Raw genomic sequence first — 19,226 nt, 5'->3', positions numbered from 1 at the left:
TACTGTGTTATTACTATGTTATTACCATGTTATTACCATGTTCTTTCCATTTTATTACATTGGTACACTAGGGTAGTGGTCGGGTTAGGTTAGGGTTAGGGTTGGGGTTAGGGTTTAGGGTTAGGGTTAAGGTTAGGGTTAGGGTTAGGGTTAAGGTTAGGGTTAGGGTTAGGGTTAGGGTTATATCATTACCATGTTATTGCTATGTTATTACCATGTTATTACCATGTTCTTTCCGTTGTATTACATTGGTACACTAGGGTAGTGGACGGATTAGGGTAGGGTTAGGGTTATATCATTACCATGTTATTGCTATGTTATTACTGTGTTATTACTATGTTATTACCATGTTATTACCATGTTCTTTCCATTTTATTACATTGGTACACTAGGGTAGTGGTCGGGTTAGGTTAGGGTTAGGGTTAGGGTTAAGGTTAGGGTTAGGGTTAGGGGTTAGGGTTAGGGTTAGGATTAGGGTTAGAAGGTTAGGGTTAGGGTTAGGGTTAGGGGTTAGGGTTAGGGTTGGGGTTAGGGTTAGGGTTAAGGTTAGGGTTGGGGTTAGGGTTTAGGGTTAGGGTTAAGGTTAGGGTTAGGGTTAGGGTTAAGGATGAGGGTTAGGGTTAGGGGTTTAGGGTTAGGGTTGGGGTTACGGTTTAGGGTTAGGGTTAAGGTTAGGGTTAGGGTTAGGGTTAGGGTTAAGGTTAGGGTTAGGGTTAGGGGTTAGGGTTAGGGTTAGGATTAGGGTTAGAAGGTTAGGGTTAGGGTTAGGGGTTAGGGTTAGGGTTGGGGTTAGGGTTAGGGTTAGGGTTAGGGTTAGGGTTAAGGATGAGGGTTAGGGTTAGGGGTTAGGGTTAGGGGTTAGGGTTAGGGTTGGGGTTTTGGGTTAGGGTTAAGGTTAGGGTTAGGGTTAGGGTTAGGGGTTAAGGGTTAGGGTTAGGGTTAGGGTTAGGGTTAGGGTTAGGGGTTAAGGGTTAGGGTTAGGGTTAGGGTTAAGGTTAGGGTTAGGGTTAGGGTTAGGGTTATAGGGTTAGGGTTAGGGTTAGAGGTTTAGGGTTATGGTAGGGTTAGCGTTATATCATTACCATGTTATTACTATGTTATTACCATGTTATTACCATGTTATTACCATGTTATTACCATGTTCTTTCCATTTTATTACATTGGTACACTAGGGTAGTGGTCGGGTTAGGTTAGGGTTAGGGTTAAGGTTAGGGTTAGGGTTAGGGTTAGGGTTAGGGTTAGAGGGTTAGGGTTGGGGTTAGGGTTTAGGGTTAGGGTTAAGGTTAGGGTTAGGGTTAGGGTTAGGGTTAGGGGTTAGGGTTAGGGTTAGGGTTAGAGGGGTAGGGTTAGGGGCTAGGGTTAGGGTTGGGGTTAGGGTTTAGGGTTAGGGGTTAGGGTTAGGGGATAGGGTTAAGGGTTAGGGTTAGGGTTAGGGTTAAGGTTAGGGTTAGGGTTAGGGTTATAGGGTTAGGGTTAGAGGGTTAGGGTTATCGTTAGAGGGTTAGGGTTATGGTAGGGTTAGCGTTATATCATTACCATGTTATTACTGTGTTATTACTATGTTATTACCATGTTATTACCATGTTATTACCATGTTCTTTCCATTTTATTACATTGGTACACTAGGGTAGTGGTCGGGTTAGGTTAGGGTTAGGGTTAGGGTTAAGGTTAGGGTTAGGGTTAGGGTTAGGGGTTAGGGTTAGGGTTAGAGGGTTAGGGTTAGGGTTAGGGGTTAGGGTTAGGGTCGGGGTTTAGGGTTAGGGTTAAGGTTAGGGTTTGGGTTAGGGTTAGGGTTAGGGGTTAGGGTTAGGGTTAGGGTTAGAGGGGTAGGGTTAGGGGTTAGGGTTAGGGTTAGGGTTTAGGGTTAGGGTTAAGGTTAGGGTTAGGGTTAGGGTTAGGGTTAGGGCTAAGGTTAGGGTTAGGGTTAGGGTTAGGGTTAGGGTTAGGGTTAGGGTTAGGGTTAGGGTTAGGGTTAGGGTTAGGGTTAGGGTTAGGGTTAGGGTTAGGGTTAGGGTTAGGGTTAGGGTTAGGGTTAGGGTTAGGGTTAGGGTTAGGGTTAGGGTTAGGGTTAGGGTTAGGGTTAGGGTTAGGGTTAGGGTTAGGGTTAGGGTTAGGGTTAGGGTTAGGGTTAGGGTTAGGGTTAGATCTCTCCTGCAGAGAGGCGGGAGGTGAGGACAGGCAGAGAGTGCAGAGATCGTGTGGGTGATGAGACGCTTGTGATTAGTGTCACACACTGTGGCTCCCATGCACAGCCCGCCCGCCCGCCCGCCCGCACCGTCACGTGACGAAAACAAGCTCCTCTTGCACGCCACGAAGAGGGAAGAAGGAAGAAAGGAAATGTGGTGGCGGTGTCGCCGCTTCGGCAGCAAGTTTCACCTCCCCCAGCAAGGGGGGAGGAGGAGGTAGCGGGGAGGAGAAGGAAGGGGGATGCAGACAGTTTGCTATTGTCTGCGGATGTTAATGGAGTGGATGTATGTAACAAAGCAGAGGGAGCACTGGAGTGTCAACAGCTAATAAATCATAAAGATGAGTGAATAAAAAATAACACACGAAAAAATAAAAAAAGATAAAGGACATGAGCAGGGCAAAGCAGGAACTGTTTCACCACCTACCTCCCAGCCAGTACTCTGTGTGACAAAGAGAATACAGGACAAGTGAACCACAAGGCACACCCAGACACACAGCGCGGCGTCCGCACACATCGGTAGGGCTACAGCGAGGAGAACGGACTCGCTCGAGACCCCAGGTTACCGGTTGGAGAACAGAGCAACTGATCTATCGACTGATAGATCAATAGATTAATCTTCTCCGAGTGTGAATTTGTGCGACTTTGTGAAGGGAGTTGCTCTGTGCACCGGACGACTGTAACCATTCCGACTGTAACTTATTACGAGCCACACAACAGGCCTTCTGAGTCAAAACTACAGCGGGAATATCTTCCCAGCCCTTGTGTGTCCCTGTTTAATACTTTCAACAATATATATAATATATATAACATATATAATATATATATATATATAGATATATAAAGCATGCAAGGAAAAATAAAAACACAAAACATGATTGTTTCATCGCTGTTGTCTTTTAATTTCCGTAGAAATCCAGTCAGGTTTTCTTCTCAAGCTATTGAAGCCTGGAATGAAAGAGATCTGTGTGTGCGTGTGTGTGTGTGTGTGTGTGTGTGTGTGTGTGTGTTTACCTGGTGTACAATTTTGCCAAATGCTTCCTGTAGTTTACCATGAATAGTGGCTAGCTTCTTTGCGTCTCTGTTGGCTTCGTGAATGGGGATGAGGACCTTGTACACTTCGTTCACCGCCTCATACATGCCCGCCTGGAAGAAAGATCGAAACAAATTATTTGTGCAAAAAAAAGGTAAAACTCTCAATCTATAGATTTTTACAGAATGCAAGTTCAGAATTAGGACCGGTAGGTCTAATTTTATCTTCTATATAACTTTCAAATGTTTGAGCAAAAGAGGAGTTTCTCCAAAAATTCATCATCATGTCAAAATCCATCCCTTTATTCGCCCACACATCCTCCTCCTCCCCTCCCTCACCATGGAGAAAGACGAAGCCGCCTGCTCCAGGAGTCCCACGAGACCGATCTCAGTGAAGTATTTCCCTGAGCAAATGCCTTCTTCGTCCGGTGACACCACGTCATCGGAGACCGCCGATTCCTCGAGCACGTTGGAGGAAATGTTCTGCGTGAATACACATAAAAAAACAAAACAAAACAACAACACAAGAATACATCACCATGGATACCGGAAAATATTTTTAGTGACAAAGAGAAGAAAAAAAAAAGACAGTGTTCTCCTTACCTGGAAGGTGACACAGCCAACAGGGAGGTACTTGCGGTCCTCCAGCATGCTGAGGTATTCTGCCACCAACGCGGCGCTGTGCACCAGACACTGAGCAGCCTCGGCGTGGTTGTTCCTCTCCGAGTGTTTTCCAGCCATGTTCTGGAGCCATGTCAGCCGCAGGTCCGGAGACGTCTGGTAACCCTTCGCGATCCTGGAGACGGGAACGGAAAAAACATAAGAGACACATCACAAAAAAATGTTTTTAAAATAATGGAGACAGTAGAAATACATTTGTGAGCACTCCAGAGGTGTGTGCACGTGTCCCGTACCGATACATGAGATCTACAAGCATCTCAGGGTCTTCCTGGTGCTCCTTCATCTTGACGGTGTCAGACAGAATCATGTGCAGGTTAAATACAAGGTCCTGTACCTGGAAAATAACCAATGGAGACCTTGAATTATTGCTTTCCCAATCTTTCATCTCAAAGACATCAAGGTGTAGTGCTGGTACGCAAGAAACAAGACTGGGGCACATATCAGTGCCAAGGTCGAACAATCTTACATGAAGCTGATTCACTTTCAACTGAGTTTCATAAAAATTAGTTTGATAGGATTTTTTTTGGCATAATTAGGGAAATGTTGAAGGAAAAAAAAAAAAAGTACCTGATCCGGAAACGTGGTCTCCCTCAGCTCCAGGTCCTCCTCAGCATAGGTGAGGATGGTCTTCAGAGAGCGACGCAGGAACTCCTCATTAAAATTCTGAGACGTTCCCACCAGTGAAGACAGAGACATGGTCACCTGCATCTTAACTCTTGCAAAGTTCTGAAAGCGCAAGAGGAGAAACATTTAAATAGACGGACCTCTGAAGAACGGATTCAGGTCACCAGTAATTCAGATTTATCTGGATGCCGGATTGCGGCGATGGATTTTTGCATATAAATGTGAAGTCAAACCGCCATCTATCTGTTCTGATGAAGGCACTTCTTATGTCAAAGGGCTTACGTTTCCGATCTCAAAGTTCTGCCTCATGAGGAGGTAGAGGGAGGCGCTGGCGTGGGCCCTGATGGTACTGATGCTGCTGCTGCAACTCCTCAACAGTCGCAGGCAGAGATCGGCACACTGCTCCGTTTCCTCCTCGAACAGCAGCTCAGGAAACTACTCCAGAGGAGTAGATGAGATACACCCAAATTGATAAATTGATGTAAGTATGAATTCATGGTAAAGATTATAATAAAGGTCAAGCAAGGAGTCTGACCTTAGACACCAAAGCTCTCTGAGTGGCAAAACAATGCTGGAGGTAAAGGGCACTCTGGTTACAGGCCATGCTGTGGAGCAACACCTTCAACACCCCACCCAGGATGCTCTCCTTGGATTCTGTCACAGATACGGTCTGGAGAGAAGGGTCATCATCAGCTTGGATTATTTTTAAACTACAGACCTTAGACTGAATTTTGGTATTTTTTTGCATACCTGCACAATAATCTCCAACGTATCCAGAATGATTATGTTGGCCTCGGTTGCGAGGTTACCATCGATAAGCGCTTCATGTTCCAGCTCCGCTCTTGTCCTGCAAGGAAGAAACCGGTAAAGGCCGTCACAGAATTTATCAGCCTTACGAAATTGCATTGCTGATGACGTAGCCTTGAATGTCGCATGAGCTTTCAGTCAACACATCATGCAAGCAATTGCCCATAACCACGTACAAATATGGGAAACTGTGTGTGTGACGAAGCATGTCTGGGTAGAGCTCTCAACCGGTCTGTATAAACTTCTCGTCTGTCCATACTTAAATAATCTTTGTGATGCCAGAACACAAACTACAGATATGGACCACCGATATTCCTTCAGACAGTCAAAGAGGTTTGAAGGTATGAAGGTGAATATCTTTACTATTTGGTAACAGGTGAGGTCTACAGCAGGACAACTAGGTCTAAAGATGTTATTTCTATAAGGAATGGGGATTCCAGTGAATTTCATATCGCAATATCAATAACAATTGCAGATACAATTGCATTTTTTCTTGTGCTTAAAACACTATAACATGCTAAATCTAAATTTAATTCTTAATATTGTAATGAATGGACACCGGAAATATGAGAGCGATACAGTTTGATCTCATCCTGGGATTTTATTTTAATAACAGCTCCAGATTCCAGCTAGGCTTTGGAACAAAGGCCAGAGATTTCTAACTATGAACATTACTCGATCTTGTTCGGTTTGGTGCCTGATGTGAGCTCAATTTTAATTTTCATCATCTGGTGATTGTAACCATGATCGACTCTAGACTCGTCACTGAGCACAGAATGATGTCTAAAATACTTCTTTCTTTGCAGCTTTAGCAAACTGTCATGATTCTTATTGACCGTACCTTTTATCCTTACTTTATGTCTTAAAACCAAAATGTTGCCAAAAACCTGTGTTTTGTGTTTGGCATGATGGCCTTTTTGTAGCCATTTTGATACGTAAATGCATGACTTCCAGGGGAAAGACGGCAGTGATCCAGCGTTCAACTTTCATGAAGTGTAACGTGATTTGTGCATAGCCCCTAATATACACATGTTCTATAATGGGTACATATAAAAAATAGATGGACAAGCTTTTAGCCATTAAAAATATATCTGTTAATAATAGAAATAATCTAAGACAATCAAAAGGCCTTTACAATTCTTGTCTTGCTTTATGAAGCGCAGCAACCAGAAAGACACACAAGTCAAAACCCCAAAAACAAAAAAAGCATGTGTTAAGAAGCGAAACAGACGCACTGAAACCACTACCAACCCCGAGACAGACATTATTACCAGGACAGAAGGACTGATGGGATGGGGGCTGGGTGAAGAATCAGATCAAGGGGGAGTGGGGGGTCTCTCTCAGTGCATTCATGTGCATATACGAGCTTAGAAAGTTGAAATCAAGAAGAAATTAATCGTAAGGTCACCCAAAAATATGTGACTTATTCAAAGCCAAGATAATTAGGTGACAACTTAAAAGGAAATCTTTTTTTTTTTCCACACAGCAACCATCTAACTGCTCGAAAGCAAGTGAATACACTACTGAAGAGAAAACTAAAGCAGGGTGGGGGTACGGGACGAGGGGGAAGTTTTCAAAAGAGCACACAGCAAATAGGGACCATACAATACCTGACTGATCTGTGACTCCTACATAAACAGCAACGTGAGAGAACAAATGGAAATTAAAAGAAAACAAAGGCCGGAGCTGAGTTTTCAAAAGAGGAGAGGAAAAAAAAACAAAAAAACATTTCAAACCACAAAAAAAGCGCAGCGCTGTATCTTTAGTCACCAGTCCGACTGGGATTGGATACAAAGTTGCAGCTTTTTGTTTTAAAGAGTGTAGGCAAACGCAGAATTTTGTCACTGCTGTGCAAAAATAAGAACTTTAACACCTGATAATCATATTTTAAATGTCGGGAGTCCATAGAAAGTAAGAGAGAAAAAAATGTAACTTCAGATTTTAGATGAACATGGACATTTTTAAACATGGATCGTAGACATTATTTGAAAAAACAAAAAACAAAAAAACAACCCAAAAAGACAAGAATAAATTGGACATTTTGTGTCTTTTGGATTTGGATTCTAGGATATAAAATATGAAAGTGGAGTGAGTGTTAGAATGAGCGTACTTGTCCATCTTTTCGCTGTTTTGTCTCCAGTGGGTCATGTCCTTCCTCCATCTCAGGTTCTCTTGACTTCCAAAAGCACTCCCTGAGGGACTCCTCTCTAAATGGAGGAGACGTGTGCACACAGACAAACGTTACTGACTTTTCTTTTTTTTGACATTTGTCTACTTGTACACGCTCCCCTGTGAAAGCACGTACCAAAATAAATGTGCCCCCCACTCCCCTCACCTAACTGTCCTCGGCTGCGTCGCACCATCTCCTGTCTGGCCCCGATGCTGCCCAGTATGGCCTCCTCCAGCTTGGCCTTCATGTCTTTGGACTTCTTAAAGGTCAGGCTGTTCATTCGTTCAAATGCCTTCTTGCCCTGCATGGTGAACACAACATGGGCCTTGTATCCATGAGGCAGAGGGTAAAGTGGATGGACAGAGAACACAGCGAGGAAAGTTATTTACAGCGCAGCGGTCAGCAAGCAGCACAGGTTAGAGGCACATGCACACAAAAGCAAAGGACCGACCGATAGCGTAGAAAGGGGGGGAAATGCACAGAAATGTTTTTTGCCACATTTAAGAAGCTGAAGCACGTCAAATGGGATTGAACTCATCTAGTCGGGGAATGCGTTCGCTGTTGATGTTACCTTGTACTCAAAGCAGGAAACACAGAGGTAGAGGAGATCCAGCAGGCGGTTCAGCTGCAGCACCGACAGGTCGGTGAACCACTTCTGTAACACCAGCTCGTCGGCGTTCTTCAGCACCCACAGGAGACAGATGAGCAGGCTGCGACTGGACTCCGCCGAGAAGCTGCCGTGCTGTCGACTCGCCTGGAGAGACGGAGAGAGGAGAGGAGGTTGTTGTTTAGGAGTCAGTAACGATACACGTGTTGTGAGAGATGACGTCGACAACAGCGACTGACCTGCGAGTTGAGCAGGAAGCTACTCGGTCTGGAAATCGGGGAGGCAGCGGAGGTGCCTGCTATTGCCATGGCGACAGTCTGGCTGATCAGACTGTTACTTTCTCCTTCCGTTTCTTCTCCAGTGCTGCCCAGCGATGTCCCCTGGGGACCACCTGACCGACCCCACTGGTTATGTGACTCTGGCGGCACAAAAAAGACGTCACATCATCGGCTGGTCATATATGTTGGGGACAAATAGTCAATATTTGAGTTTTAAATAAAATATGATTGCAACTTGTAATCTAACTACCGGTGAAGTCGTGAAGCTGCGGGAGGGTTTCCATGACGATGCCAATGAGAGGCAGGTAAAGCATGGCGACTCTGGCCTTGACCTCAGGGTCAGCGTAGCGGGGGTCGGAGTCGTGACTGGAGAGGAGGTTATGGACGACACTGACCACTTTCTTATGCAAGCCAAACATCCTGCAGTAAAATGGGGAGGGGGGGAGCATGGGGGGTTATTCTTCATAGGATAAATCCTCCAGAACCATAAATCACCATGATGCTTTGCCGTTTATCGGCAACAACACGAGTGACCATCCAAAGCTTACTGACCCCTCGTTTTCCGGGTCCAGTATGACAGACAGTTCTGATAGTACCAGCCCAGCCAGGTAGTGCTGCTCTCTGAAGGGGACGGATAGTTCAAACATGTTGGCGATCTTCTGGTCCTGGACATGCGTGGAGAACCCAGAGCTCTGTGGGGAGGGGGAGATGATGTGATTACTGTGGCTGTAAGCGGAGTTTATGTTTCACTACAACCCATGTGTTTCTCTGTCTGACCTGTGAAGTCGCTGAAGACACAGACGGTGAGGGTGAGGCGGGTGGAGTGAGGAGACTGCATGGTAGGTTGAGGGTGACGTAATGTTCGTGGCTGCAGACGATTCGCAGGAAATCGAGCCTCAAAGACTCCAAGACTGGGTTTTGTAGAGCGTAAAGCTTAGTGGACACCTGGAGAGAAGAAACAGGAAAAGACAAGATGAGCGTCACATGAATTCATCTGCATTTTTCTCACATTTCTGACTAAAAATCTAAAATCTGGGATATAAGTCAATTTTCACATCACTTCAAAAGATCAGCTAAAATTCACCAGTTTCTGAATATTAATGAGACGTTTACCTGTTTCCAGTATGCTCTGACTAACGTGAAGACAAATCCTCTGTCCATGACTGACAGCAAATCATTGAGGAAGAACGCCAGGCTCGTGTTCAGTCTCTCCACCAACTCTAGGTCCTGATTGGATGAAATACACATTCACATGTGGAGTGTTTGTGGCCTCAAGTTTATTGTGCCAAATTATGAAAGAAAAAAACATATTTATGTTCTATAACCTACGTCTACAGCAAAGTACCACACGGTCCCTGACAACAAACTATGGTTCTGGAACGCCCGATTCGTTATTTACCTTCTGGAAACGAGAAACGATGTCGCCGGCGATGGTGCTGACCAGGGCTGTGATGTCATCCATGAAGCGCTCTGGGAAACGGTTCTTCCTGGGTGACTCTAAGCGGTCGGTGAAGTACAGGTGGTGGATGATGCTTTTCACCTGTGGTAAAAGCGGAATGAAGGATGAGACATCTTCAGGGTGCTGTCAAAAGCATTTTATGAAAAAGGCAAAGAAAGTGACTTCCTACCATCAGTTCAAAGAAAAACCAGGCCTGCTGCAGAGCACCTTCCCTGACGCTTCCACTGCTCACCACCCACTGCAAGGCCAACTCCTCATGGAAGAGCTGAGGAGAAGCAGGAAACAGAGGAAGATGTGTAGAAGGACAAAAAAGGGAGGAGGAGGAAACAAATTCAGATAAAGATGACGTGAGATATAAGATAATTAAAGAGAAACTGAAGGTTCATCAGAATACCTTTCTAGACACATTAACAGTATGATCACACTTCATGGACAGGTATATTGCTAGAAGAGAATAATTTATTGCTGTTGATTACACTAATCTTTATCTAACAGTACATTTTTAACATAAACAAAGCCAACATCCAACAGTCTGACCTTATTTCTTGTCCAGAGTCTGACTGGTCTTCCATAATTTCCAAAATATTAAAATTGGAAAGGCTTGATTCATAACTTTATGTGGAAACTGATTACTGTGATCGATGCTTACAAAATAACGAAATATTTCAAGCAGTCAGGAAACAGACTTGTTAAATATTGACTTGTTAAATATTCCTCAACCTTAAAGCAGATTGTGTCCTGGTGACAAGCCAACAAACTTAAACCTGACTGGAAGACCGTCTTGCTCTTTCTAGAATGAAAACTAAATGGACATATTGTCAAAGCCTGAGGGAATAAAGTACTTCCCAGATTGGTGTAAAATACAACTAACATTCATGTCACATCAAAAACTCCTGAAGAACATTCAGAGCAAGAGGCAAATCATTGAATCATTGAACATTCAGCATTCACCAAGACTCCACGATCACTAAGCACGACAGCAACCAAATCAAGAGGCACACATCCACAGACAAGACAGGTGAGGAGGCAAGTAAAGAAGTGGGAAGGATTGGCTCCTCCCCCAGTGCAAGTGGCTCTACCTTTTTTGTGGGCAACCGTCCGGTTAAAGTTTGCAAGAAACTGGCGCTCTCGGTGTGCGAAGACATGCGATTGCCACAGCGCTCCATGGCCTATGGATGGAATGAATGGAACGGTGACAACAAGGTTAGTGGAGGAGCAACGGTAGTGGGGGGGTGCACCTTTTTCCTCAGCACACAGGACAAATGTGTATGCTGGGTCACTCACACACACACACACACTTTTACATGATCTCTTACACACGTTTGTCACACATGTAGACACGAGACAATCAGACACTGGAAATGGGTAAAATCCTTAAAAGCGTTGGATCCATTAGCTTAAACAGTAATGATACACTGGTTGTCTTAAAGGAAGGGTCCAAAGTGGCCACAAAAAAGTGCAAGTGGTTGCTGGTATCACTTAATGATTGGCTGTTTTGTACCCCCCCCTCAAAGAAAACATAAAACATTCACCAAACATTTAGACATAAAGTGGAATGAGGCAAAAACCAGACTAAAATATTGAAATATTTTCATTATTGGTAAAGAGCAGAACGTTACATCTCATGTTAAGTTATCATGTCCATGTTCTCTCATTGGTGGTGCAGTAATTTGTTCGATCCAGGTTTAAAAGATGTAAAAATTTTCAACGATTAATATTAAAACTGATAAATTAGCAACAAATACAGGCTTATGTTAAGGTAACTTAAAAGAACCAAGAACATGACATCACGTGATCAAAGACCTCACATGTACACACACACACACACACACACACACACACATACACAGAAAATGCGCACCATGCTTTAGTGACAACACGGATGCTATGCAGGGTTAGTAAAAAAGACATGCAGGGATTTTAATGGGGGTGGCGACAAAAATATGAACTTCAGTTACAAACAGAAAGGAGAAAACAAATCTACACTGATGAAGACATTTTCTACCACAACTCTTCTTCTTTACTGTTCTATGTAAAGAATTCCATGTGAAATATAAACCCAAAAGAGATCGGCATGCCGAGCTTTGGGGTTTAGCCGTAACTGAAAACCCAAAATTGCGGCCAAGTTTGATGGAAATAAAGAAAGGCTGATAATTTTAAAGCTGGAACGAATAACCAGCAAAGCGGTTCTGAATTGTTTTGAATTTGGTCGGTATATCTTTACATGCAAGAGCTGAGAAAAGGGAGGTGATAGATGCACTAAATAAGGAGGGATGGGACTAGCATGAGACAGAGGGTCATGGAGGTGGCTGTGACTCTCATGTGTGAGCTCATGGGAGGGTTGTGATTCAAGGTTTATTGAAACACTGAAATATTCTGAAGTTCTGGTCTTTAATGTCATGTGTGACAACATATATAGTTTGCACATCTCCAAAACTTTCAGAAACAAAAAAACAGGAAGTTTAAATCCATTGAAACAGCTTCGAGATAGGCCGAGTTGATAAATCATAGATGTGATCCTGACATTAAACCTCAAGGGAAACTGATTGCACTAACTCTCACCTTTTTTTTTTTTATTTGAGCAGCTGTGTCGAATAACATAAATAAACCAAAACTCCAAATATCCCAGTGTCCCTTCAAAAGTGAATAGGGTGAGTTTGTTTTTGTTTTTTTGCAGTGAGTTCAAGTGGAGGACCGGGTATTCAAAAAACCACCTGCATGGTTTCTGGAGCAGACCCAGGGCTGGATCCCCAGGGGGCGCTATTACAGCCCATGGCGTGCACCCACGAGTTGGAGCGGTCTAAGCCCTGGGCGTGCCGAGGTCAAAGGACACAAGGCAGGCAGGAAGCAAGGGAACGAGCGAGCAGCACGGGGGAGGGGGAGGGGAGGAGGAGGAAAGGAATAATGACAGGTTAAAGAAGTTCAGAGGTCAGGACTGCTGGAAGATGCCGAAAAGTAATTTAAACACACAAAAAAAAGGGTTATTTGTCAGTAAATTAAAAAGCCAAATCATCACCACAGAGCAGCAAAGAAATCATGTTGTGTCACTGGTCAAGGAATAACTCCCCCCACCCCTTTCTCAGAGACAAGAGAAGAAAAGTCAAGTATTAGCAGTAAAGGGAGCATCCATCAAACAAGGGGCTGCATTCAGTCATTGCTGGGGTACATTTATGTTAATTAAAATCTTCGATGGTACAACTCATAAAACCACAAGACAACATGGAAATTCAATGAAATTAACAATAAAAACAGAAGGGCCTCAAGACAAAAACCTTTCTTCCTTCTAATCATATCATGAAAATTTCAAATTCACACTTCTTTTTTTTGTAAAATCCCACATATATGAATCTTTTATGAAATGTTAATGCAAAGTGTATTTGTAAAGAACTTAGACGCCCGTTTGTCAGGTTGTTGTCACAGCGGTTAGAGAGATAAGATGTACTAGCTTGCTTTGACGCAACGGCGATACGTGTTGACAAAGTAGTCCCCCGGTCAGCGCACACACACACACACACACACACGCACACGCACACGCACACGCACACGCACACGCAGGGTCTCTGCCTTGAGATCAGCTAAGACACGTGGGTTTACTACAATCACTTACACAAACATGACTGAATGACATCACGAACGAAGGAGAATCAGCTCACCTTGCTGCCGATGATGGAGCGGACCTCGTCGTCCGGAGAGGTTGGCGTGCCGGAAATGTCGGGGTTGCTGTTGCTAAGGCTACGGGAGCGGTTGAGGTTAAGGCTGGCCGGTCGAACAGCAGAACGAGCCATAGTGGCGTAGTGGACCGAGCCGCCCAACCCTCCTGGGCCTGGGACGACAAGCACAGGAAGGAAAATGGAGAATCTGGGATGCGACGGGGACAATATCTTAATATTTCACTTTATTAGACAGCTTGGGTGGCGCTCGTGATCAATAAGGAGGACAGCTGCTTTGCTACAAATAATCCTTTTTGGATCGAAGAACACAGGATGTTAATTTACACTAAATCCGGATCAATCATACAGACGTGCGGCAGATGAAACGATTATCAAATCAATCAATCAAATTTTATTTGTGAAGCCCAAATTCACAAATGACATTTTGTCTTTGTGTGACGCTGAAAGATTTCAAGCCTTAAAAATACTTCTGACAATATCATATTTGAAAGTGCAGGATGGTTGGTGTGAATCATGAACCATAGCACAAATGCTTGACCAACAAATAACTAAATGTTGTTTTAATTTTATGGGGAAAAAATAATTGCACAAAGTAAATGGGGGGTGGGTAGGTACCTGTTCCGGATGAGTCGGGGTCTGTGTTGAGCAGGCAGAAGATAAAATAGATGCAGGAAGGGGAAAAAAAGCAAAAGAAAAAAAAGAAAAAAAAAGAAATAGAAGAGGAAAATTATGGCAGGTAAGGTTTAATGATAGAAACCCGGTGAAGCTGGGAGTTGGATGTCAAAAGTAAAAAGGTGAAAACAGAAACACAGACGTCGGATACAGAAAAACGTGAGGCGTTTAACTGTAATGACAGGGACCTACCTGGAGAGGGCGAGTTGGGGTCGGCGCTGGGCAGCCGGAAGACGTAGTGGATGTAGGAGGACAGGAGGCTGTTCCGGCCATGCATGTCCTGGCTGGTGTCCAAGTATTTATGAAGCCGATTCGCTATGGATGCCATGACCTCGAAGGACGCCTGGCCCAGATTCACTGAACACCCACACACCCACACACACACACACAGGCCCAGACAGAATCAGAGCGACTTATGAACACCAGCACAGATGTAATAATTTCTGTGTAAAATCTCTGAAGGCTGCTGTATTCTAATAATTCTGTTACTGTGTAGACTATACCTATCTGTCCAGCAATGACCGGTGGCCGCACCACCAGCAACACCAACTTATCCAGCAGAAGGTGAAGGAAACGAACGACCGGTTCCAGCTGGGATGAGTTGAGCGCCGCGATGCTGGTCTTCAGTTCCGCTTCCAGGTTATTCTCCATGATGCGCATGTCTCCTATCCTGACTGGGAACATGTGCTCGTCTAAAGCGTGTACAAGGGCAAAGAACTTATCCAGGTACTGGTCCTGGGGTGGGAGAGAGGTGTGGAGTGGAGGCAGCAAAAACGACAGAGTGAGATTTAATGAATTTTCTAGTAACATTTAAATTCTGCTCATATATTAATGAATAAGGAAAATCCCCACCTTCCTCAAAAACATTGTTTACAATACTGTTACCTGAGTGTGGATTGCTGAAACAGTCACCACCTCCACATTGAATACTCCCCGATGGTTGTCAACCCACTTCATCCCTGGGAGAGGAACCTAAAATACAGCAAAAAAAACCTGAATAAATCTCTGCTGCAAGGAAATTAAAAAGGATTTAAAAGATGTTCCAACTAAACAAAAAGGAAAGCAACAAAATCAAATATAATTTTTACGTCAGGTGAGAGAACAGAGTAGGATTGGGGTGGTTTCTCCAGAGAAACGGGAAGACAGAAGTGTCCTGTTCGCAGACGCCCGTTCTGCAACATGGGAATCCACTGCAAAGAGAGCGCGAATGAAAATGCGGGTCGTAGCTTTAACGACTTTGATTAGCGTTTATTGTAGCTGATAGGCGACCATTCGCCAGCGCTACCTACCGTGTAACCCACTGGGGTCTCCAGGGGCGTGTTCTGTTTTTGCTGGCAGCTGACGTGGTAAAAGGTGAAGAGGATGTGGTGGTGGTCCGACAGCGAGGCAGGCAGCTTGATCTTGACCTCATCGTGAAAGTCCGGCGATCTGTTAATTACAAGAACGGTTCTGTAAAACTTCAAAACTGTAAGTGTTTTTGGTGTTACGAGCGGCTTCACATTGAACAGAGACAGTTCAGAGAAGGCTGTTTAGTTTTATTAAACTTGAAGTCTTCTTGAAGTCCTTCAAGACCACACAACATTTCTGAATAGAGAGTTGTTTTCTTTCCTTGACATTCAATGTTCTCTGAATGCTCCTTCAAAAGATTTGACTGAGGAAATACGACATGAAATGCTGGTGAAATACAGACAGTGATTGACTATTTCCACTTCTTGGGGGCTGAAATTCAGTCCTGAATGGCAGTGCATTACGCTCTGGTTGATAAATTTTAACCTTCGAGGTATGACCCCCTTGGTGGCAAGTGACAAACTGCTGGAACTAAAAAACACCTAATAGTGGTGATAAAATACTAGAGACCCCTCAGTTCTAAAGTAGAAATGGTGACGCCATAGCCATAGACACCACCTAGTTAAAAAAAAAAAAGTGGGTAATAGAAGGTAGAAAGAAAACTCATTTTCTTGATCCGGCTGGAGAAGATCTATGTGTCTAATCACTTTGGTGATCAGGGATTGGTTTGGTGTTAGAAAATAAGAGGAACCTCAGGTTGATGTGATAGCCTTGGTTGTTTTCCAGCCACTTCTAGCGTTTCACGGCTTTGTATCACAAAAATGAACTTATCACACCTGATTAAAAGCAATCAGAAATGGACCTTGAACAGAAATGCACTGTCAGAAGTCAAAATGCATTAAATTCAGGTTCACAACATGAAACGAATCCTGGAATTAACCTCCTCATACTCATGACAGGAATACAGGCTGTTAGCATGATGCTGAAATCGTTTCAAAAACAAGACAAAGATTACCTAGTCTCTCTCTCTCTTATATTTGAATTATAAATCTCTACTGTTAGGATACTGACATCACATTATAGAAACTATTCTAACCAAAGAATGGCCATAGTAAACACTGACCTGTTGTGATACACCACAGCAGTGTAGGCTTCTTTAAAGAAATCTGCACAGCTCGACTTTCCAAAAATCACCTGAAAGATTAAAAAAAAAAAAAAAAAAGATTAATCATCAGAAACAAAACACAGGAATTAAAATGTCTGAGACAGACATATTAAAAAAAGAAAAGAGTTTTGTCATTGTGTACCGGCATTGCATTGTTCGGGTCCTCTCCGTTCATGAACTGCACTTTGACTGTGATGTTGCGGGCAGAGCCTTGGCGGTTGGCAAAGTTGAGACTCTGAGGGTTCACATACAGCAGATTCCTAAAAGACAGACACAAAGGAAACAAGAAAACACTGTAATTTAACCATTAACTTGGGGGAGTTTCCAGATTGCTACATTTCTGTGGAACAATCGCTTAAATAATGCATCTCAAAATAAAACAGGACGTAAAGCACCATGTACTGTATCTTAGGTATAGATTTTTATTTTATAGTGTGCAAAATATAAGAGCAGCAAGTTAAATTTGCAGAAACACATTAATAATGCATAAATGCTATGAACCAAACAGGATACTAATAAACCTATCCATAACCAATAAAAGTTGCATTGAACAGTTCAGTCAAAACATGAATTGTAAACATTTGTGAATTGTATTTTGTTTTCCACAGCATGTAACACTGTTCATTATTACAGTCCTTCACAATTTCCTTTTCTCATGATGTGGTACTTTAAACAACCTGCATGTCTTATTTGTTCACTAAGGTATGGATTTTCCCCCTTTGTGGTTCCCACTTATGCAACTGGAATAATATTATGCAATGGTGAAGTCAAAGACCACAATCCAATAGAAATGTTGCTGAAAGACATGAAGACGAGTCCATGCAAGGACGCCCACCGTTATCAGTGAGATGCAGATATTTCGTCAGGAGGAATGGGCCATATTTTTCCAATAATATGGTATTTTTAGGACTTTAAGAACTAAGATGAGCAGAAACCAAAAATGATTAAGGCCTCCCAAACTTTTGGGCAGCAGTGTAGGAAAGATAACCTCACCAACATTGTTCGATTACATTCACAGGGTGAAATTTAACTAATGACCTCTTACTCTCACAAGTAAGCCATGAGTCTTTTGAGATCGTATGACCTAGTTACTGAGCATAGTCAGATCACATTCAGTATCAGAATGCCGGATATATTCATGAGGGCAAGGCCACCGGCGTACGGTAAAACCTCCTGTAATTGGTAAGTGTGGGGGGCCTGGTCAGGCAATGACCATAAGAGGAAAAGCAAAGGTGGGAGCACAGGGATATAAATGGCTATTTGCTTAAAAAAAAAGATGATAATTTAAGAAGAGGTAATGAGAGGCTGTCATTCCTTAGAACGACACTAGCACTAGACAGCGAGCTTTAGTCAAAAAAAGAAACCATTCCAAAGAAATTACATAGCAAATTTTCTCCCAAAAGAAATTGCACAGTGGACCTTTGTGGATTCTGCTTGACAACAGATAAATTATACTAAACTTGCTATAATGCAATATATTACAATTATAAAAGTGGTCGAGAGGACTGGGGAATTTTGGAAGAACTATCCTCAGAAAAACATGGGATACTACATTTTTGGAAAAGGGGAAGAAGCTGCACATTAGAAGCGCAAAGTAACCTGGGATCAGCTGACAAACCGCAATGACGTAGTCCAGTCTGAGTGGGTGGCCCCAGAGAGAACATAGCTGGAACCACAACTGACAAGGAAGCGTGGGAATCTGTCTGGCTTGATGATTACATTTTACTCTTTCCCATCTTGTGTTGACCTCCAACAAGAATGTTCCTAATAACTAAAATGAAAAGTCTGAAAAAGATTATTTAATTTGAATCTAAATCGCCCCAAATACATCTTGATGGCTTAGTGAGGCAGATAGGAAATACTCATGTAAATAAAAATCCATCTGATTCAATCTGTATTAGCTACGCATGGCTACTGTAGAAAAGGGCATCTTAACTGCATTGCTGAGATGACAGGCCTCTTATTATACTGAAATATTTTCAGAAGACACTAACCAACCCTTAACCATTTTGAACTCAAGGGTAGATAAGAGGTCAAAGTCATTGTTTACCGATATATCAGCATGTGGCTTCCACGGAAAGCCCAGGTGAACATCATTTTCTACTGACTCAAACCATGCAGACAGGGAATGGTAAAGCATGACCAGTATACTGAGGAACCCTGGAACTGCATATTCTAATAGTATCGGAGATCAACTCCAGAAAAAACAACAACTAGACCACCACTAGAAGGAGCATAAGTCCATCTTGTAACAATGGAAATAGGTGGGGGAAAAAAGCACTTGTCTGATTCTTAACAGCACAGTAACTCATAAATAATGATAGACTCATGGTGTTTCACATCGTGGTAAATGAAGGATCGGTCAGTGAAGTTATCTACTCTGTTAAACAATGGAAACACTTCAGGAGTTTAAAGATGATCAGTAAAATACCACGTCTGGTGGCATTCACAAAACATCACATCAGGTATGACAAGCTCTGGAGGAAAAAAAATGACAAGGCTGAGCAATAAAACCGAGATGATGAGTACATCCTGTCCAAATTGTCCAACATTATTCATGCCCAGAGGCCCAACCATGGCACCGGTGA

The 19,226-nt window shown here is 43.2% G+C and overlaps 1 protein-coding gene across 4 annotated transcripts in view; it reads right to left on the bottom strand.

Annotated features, from left to right (window-relative positions):
* Window positions 1-19,226, bottom strand: part of dock7 (dedicator of cytokinesis 7) — a 54,746-nt gene that overhangs the window by 21,333 nt on the left and 14,187 nt on the right. Inside the window, exons 15-45 of one of the 4 annotated variants that reach the window (XM_068320039.1) lie at window positions 16,781-16,898; window positions 16,597-16,667; window positions 15,476-15,614; window positions 15,275-15,376; window positions 15,072-15,158; window positions 14,690-14,921; window positions 14,379-14,543; window positions 14,130-14,150; window positions 13,497-13,666; window positions 12,558-12,650; window positions 10,923-11,012; window positions 10,013-10,108; window positions 9,784-9,924; window positions 9,498-9,611; window positions 9,162-9,329; window positions 8,937-9,076; window positions 8,635-8,804; window positions 8,346-8,524; window positions 8,071-8,253; window positions 7,665-7,800; window positions 7,440-7,536; window positions 6,940-6,957; window positions 5,273-5,369; window positions 5,058-5,192; window positions 4,805-4,957; window positions 4,466-4,624; window positions 4,132-4,232; window positions 3,821-4,013; window positions 3,557-3,700; window positions 3,200-3,331; window positions 2,613-2,627 (exon numbers count right to left, since the gene is read on the bottom strand). In XM_068320039.1, the coding sequence (XP_068176140.1) occupies window positions 2,613-2,627; window positions 3,200-3,331; window positions 3,557-3,700; window positions 3,821-4,013; window positions 4,132-4,232; window positions 4,466-4,624; window positions 4,805-4,957; window positions 5,058-5,192; window positions 5,273-5,369; window positions 6,940-6,957; window positions 7,440-7,536; window positions 7,665-7,800; window positions 8,071-8,253; window positions 8,346-8,524; window positions 8,635-8,804; window positions 8,937-9,076; window positions 9,162-9,329; window positions 9,498-9,611; window positions 9,784-9,924; window positions 10,013-10,108; window positions 10,923-11,012; window positions 12,558-12,650; window positions 13,497-13,666; window positions 14,130-14,150; window positions 14,379-14,543; window positions 14,690-14,921; window positions 15,072-15,158; window positions 15,275-15,376; window positions 15,476-15,614; window positions 16,597-16,667; window positions 16,781-16,898 (3,859 nt within the window). Of the gene's footprint in view, window positions 1-2,612; window positions 2,628-3,199; window positions 3,332-3,556; window positions 3,701-3,820; window positions 4,014-4,131; window positions 4,233-4,465; window positions 4,625-4,804; window positions 4,958-5,057; window positions 5,193-5,272; window positions 5,370-6,939; window positions 6,958-7,439; window positions 7,537-7,664; window positions 7,825-8,070; window positions 8,254-8,345; window positions 8,525-8,634; window positions 8,805-8,936; window positions 9,077-9,161; window positions 9,330-9,497; window positions 9,612-9,783; window positions 9,925-10,012; window positions 10,109-10,922; window positions 11,013-12,557; window positions 12,651-13,496; window positions 13,667-14,129; window positions 14,151-14,378; window positions 14,544-14,689; window positions 14,922-15,071; window positions 15,159-15,274; window positions 15,377-15,475; window positions 15,615-16,596; window positions 16,668-16,780; window positions 16,899-19,226 lie in introns of all 4 variants that reach the window. The other 3 variants (XM_068320038.1, XM_068320040.1, XM_068320041.1) reach the window with 3 other exon arrangements.

This window comes from Antennarius striatus, chromosome 7 (genome assembly GCF_040054535.1).
Source record: "Antennarius striatus isolate MH-2024 chromosome 7, ASM4005453v1, whole genome shotgun sequence".
Classification (NCBI taxonomy): Eukaryota; Metazoa; Chordata; class Actinopteri; order Lophiiformes; family Antennariidae; genus Antennarius; species Antennarius striatus.
Note: the sequence above shows the minus strand (reverse complement) of the source record. Positions and strands in the feature narration are given on the sequence as shown.